Source organism: Cicer arietinum, chromosome 5 (genome assembly GCF_000331145.2).
Source record: "Cicer arietinum cultivar CDC Frontier isolate Library 1 chromosome 5, Cicar.CDCFrontier_v2.0, whole genome shotgun sequence".
NCBI classification, from domain to species: domain Eukaryota; kingdom Viridiplantae; phylum Streptophyta; class Magnoliopsida; order Fabales; family Fabaceae; genus Cicer; species Cicer arietinum.
Window position 1 is genome coordinate 5641975 of NC_021164.2, and position 2996 is coordinate 5644970.

At 25.4% G+C, this 2996-nt stretch overlaps 1 protein-coding gene across 1 annotated transcript; it reads left to right on the top strand.

Moving 5' to 3' along the window:
• The first annotated feature begins 1080 nt into the window (after window positions 1–1080).
• LOC101499379 (protein RADIALIS-like 3) lies at window positions 1081–2670 on the top strand. The gene is made up of 2 exons (XM_004499740.4): window positions 1081–1682; window positions 2379–2670. Exons 1-2 carry the CDS (start codon window positions 1426–1428, stop codon window positions 2398–2400), a joined length of 279 nt encoding a protein of 92 aa, XP_004499797.1. The 5' UTR covers window positions 1081–1425; the 3' UTR covers window positions 2401–2670.
• Window positions 2671–2996: the final 326 nt, after the last annotated feature.

Below are 2996 nucleotides of genomic sequence, written 5' to 3' on the forward strand. Positions count from 1 at the left end.
TGTATTTTTTTTGTCCATTGAGTTTTAGCACATGATTAGATATCCTTTCAAATCCTTCAAAGAAGATGGGGGAGTGCCTATTAGTATTTTTTTTTTTAAATGCAGTCGGTAGAAAAATAATTACTATAGTATTTTATTAAGACTTTATTAATTGTCATCTCTAATAAAGAATGTTATAGTTTTTAAATTTTTTTTGGAAATATTATTAGATAATGTTTTGTAAGTAGTACTGATAATTTAATAAAATACTTAACTTAAATATAATATTTATACAATTAAGAGATAAAAAAATTAAGAAAAATAAAAATAAAAAATTTATTATTTTTTTGTGATGAAAAATTTACATAAGCACTATAGTTGAAGTTAGAAATTGAAATTAAAATTTAGAGAATTTATGTTTCTTTTTTTTCTCTTGATCTTTATAATTATGTTAGTTTTATTTTTTGTCTTTACCACGTGACAGTCACCTATTGGATGCAAACGTAACACTAATGATGTGACAACCTAGTGTCACGTTACACTAAAATATGATATAGTATGTCATTTCAGAATGTCACATCATTTAACTTGGATGAGTAGATGGCATCATAGACTAAAACGTTAAAAATTTAAATTAGAGGGACATATTTTAAAGTTTTTCTTTTCAAATGACTAAAATCAAATTTCATCCAAATTTCAAGAATCAAAAGCATAAATAATCCAACAATATATTATATGTGCAAATGTGAAGTAAATGAGCAATAAAATTATCTATCAATTATAAAAAATTTTAACGTGTTATATTTTTTTGACTCAAATTTGAACCTGTGCACGACCACTATTTAACATAGAAAAAATGTATACATTCTCGTCAAAACACTATTGAATTTTTCAATTGGCTTTAAATGTTTATCTATTTATCTTTCCTACTTTATCATCTGATTTAAAATCAATAGTCGAAATTAATTAGTTGGATACTAAATATACAACCTTGAAACATAAGAAAGCAAAATTTTAACTTGATATGATTTGCATATCAAGAAATGTAAGAGGGAAAAGTTAAAAAAGCTTTTGAGTATAGTCCTATCTATTATTCACCAATTTTACTCATTTGTCCTTTTTGTTTTTTCACTGGCTGAAGATCCTGATTCTCCAAAATTGTTGCTCAACATTTTGGTCCTCTTCTATTCTATGGTTCTTGAAGATACAAATCATTGAAATTCCATTCCTTTAAGCAAGATTTTCATTCCAACTAGCTCTATCCCACACATCACACACCCTCCAATTCTTCTTATAAAAAGGAGCAATCTTTGCTTCCTCATTTCAAAATCATCTCTTCCTTTGAGTCTTATTGTCTAAACTATATATATCTTCCACATTTTTTAATACCCTTTTCAAACCTTAAGAATTACAAACAATTTTTTTCTCTCAAAATCACTAGTCTCAATGGCATCAAGTTCAATGTCAGCATCAGGTTCATGGAGTACTAAGGAAAATAAGGCATTTGAAAGAGCATTGGCTGTTTTCGATAAGGACACGCCCGATCGTTGGTCGAACGTCGCCCACGCCGTTGGTGGAGGGAAGACTGCTGATGAAGTTAAGAGACACTATGAACATCTTCTTAGGGATGTTAGGCACATTGAATCAGGTCAAGTTCCATTCCCTAAGTACAAGAACATTGGAGGCTTAGATGAAGAGAAAAGGTACTTTACATGATATTTTTTAAGTTTTTAGTTATAAGTTGGTATTGTAAAATATATCATTTAAATAAATTTTAAAACCTCATTTCTTTAATATAAGGTGGATCTATTTCATGGTTTTATATTGTAGTTGTGAAGATTGTGATTATATTGTAAACTTTTATATTATGGTAAAATGTCGACAAATACAATTTATGAAATTGTAATTGCAGTTGTGATATTGTCGTAGAAATTTATAAGACTATTACATTGAAGTTTTAATTACGGTTGCAAACTGCAATTTAGAATAATTGTCTATTTAATATAAAAAATGGTTTTTACATTTAGATATATAACTATTGCTTTTCATTTACTCTTATTCATATTTTTAAAGATTTGTATATGAAAAAAAATTGGTATTTGGCTTATTCATATACAAATCAATAAAAATAGAAAATAAGTTGAAAACAATGTGACAATAATGTAATAAAGTGAGAATGAAAAATGAAAAACACCCATCAAAAACTTCAAAGAAACAATATATTACAACCATATAATTAAAGTTATTTTATTTTATTTCATTTTTTTTTTATACATAAATTATAAAGATGTAATTTATATACTAACTACTAACACTGCAAATTAATTAAACAACTCTTTATTTGATATAATCTTCATGAATTTAACTTTCATTGTTGTCTCTTTTATTTTCACTTGCAGGCTGAGAAACCTGAAGCTCTAGTGACCAATTAAATTAATGGTGTCAACAATAAAGAATTTCTAGATTCTTACTTTCTAGCAAATTTTTTATTTTTATTTTTATTTTTAGAATCATTGGATTAGGTAACTATGATGTTACATAACATGTAATGCCAGTGATGTAGCATTAGTGAGAATAGTTGTCATAAGAATCATATATCCCATGATTCCATGTTGCACTTTCTTGTCGTTGGAATATCAACGATTCTGCTTTTGTTCTCACCTTTAATAAAATTATAATTTTATGTACTTATTACTTATCCTTTATCAAAATTAATTGATTATTATTATTATTAATTAAAATGATACAAGAATTTATTGATAAAGAAAATACTATTAAAAAATAACTCATGTTTAAATTAAAATTTTATTTTTCTTTTAAATCCCGTATTCACAATGATAAGAAGTTGTGAGTTATTTGATCGAAATTAAATAATTTAAAAAATAAAATTTTTATTTATATTTTATAATTAAAAATACTAAGTTTGAAACTTAAAATCACCGATATTTAAAAAAATTGCTTAGATATAAAGAACTATCACATCAAGGAATTCAAATCTTAAAATAAAGTGATGCAAT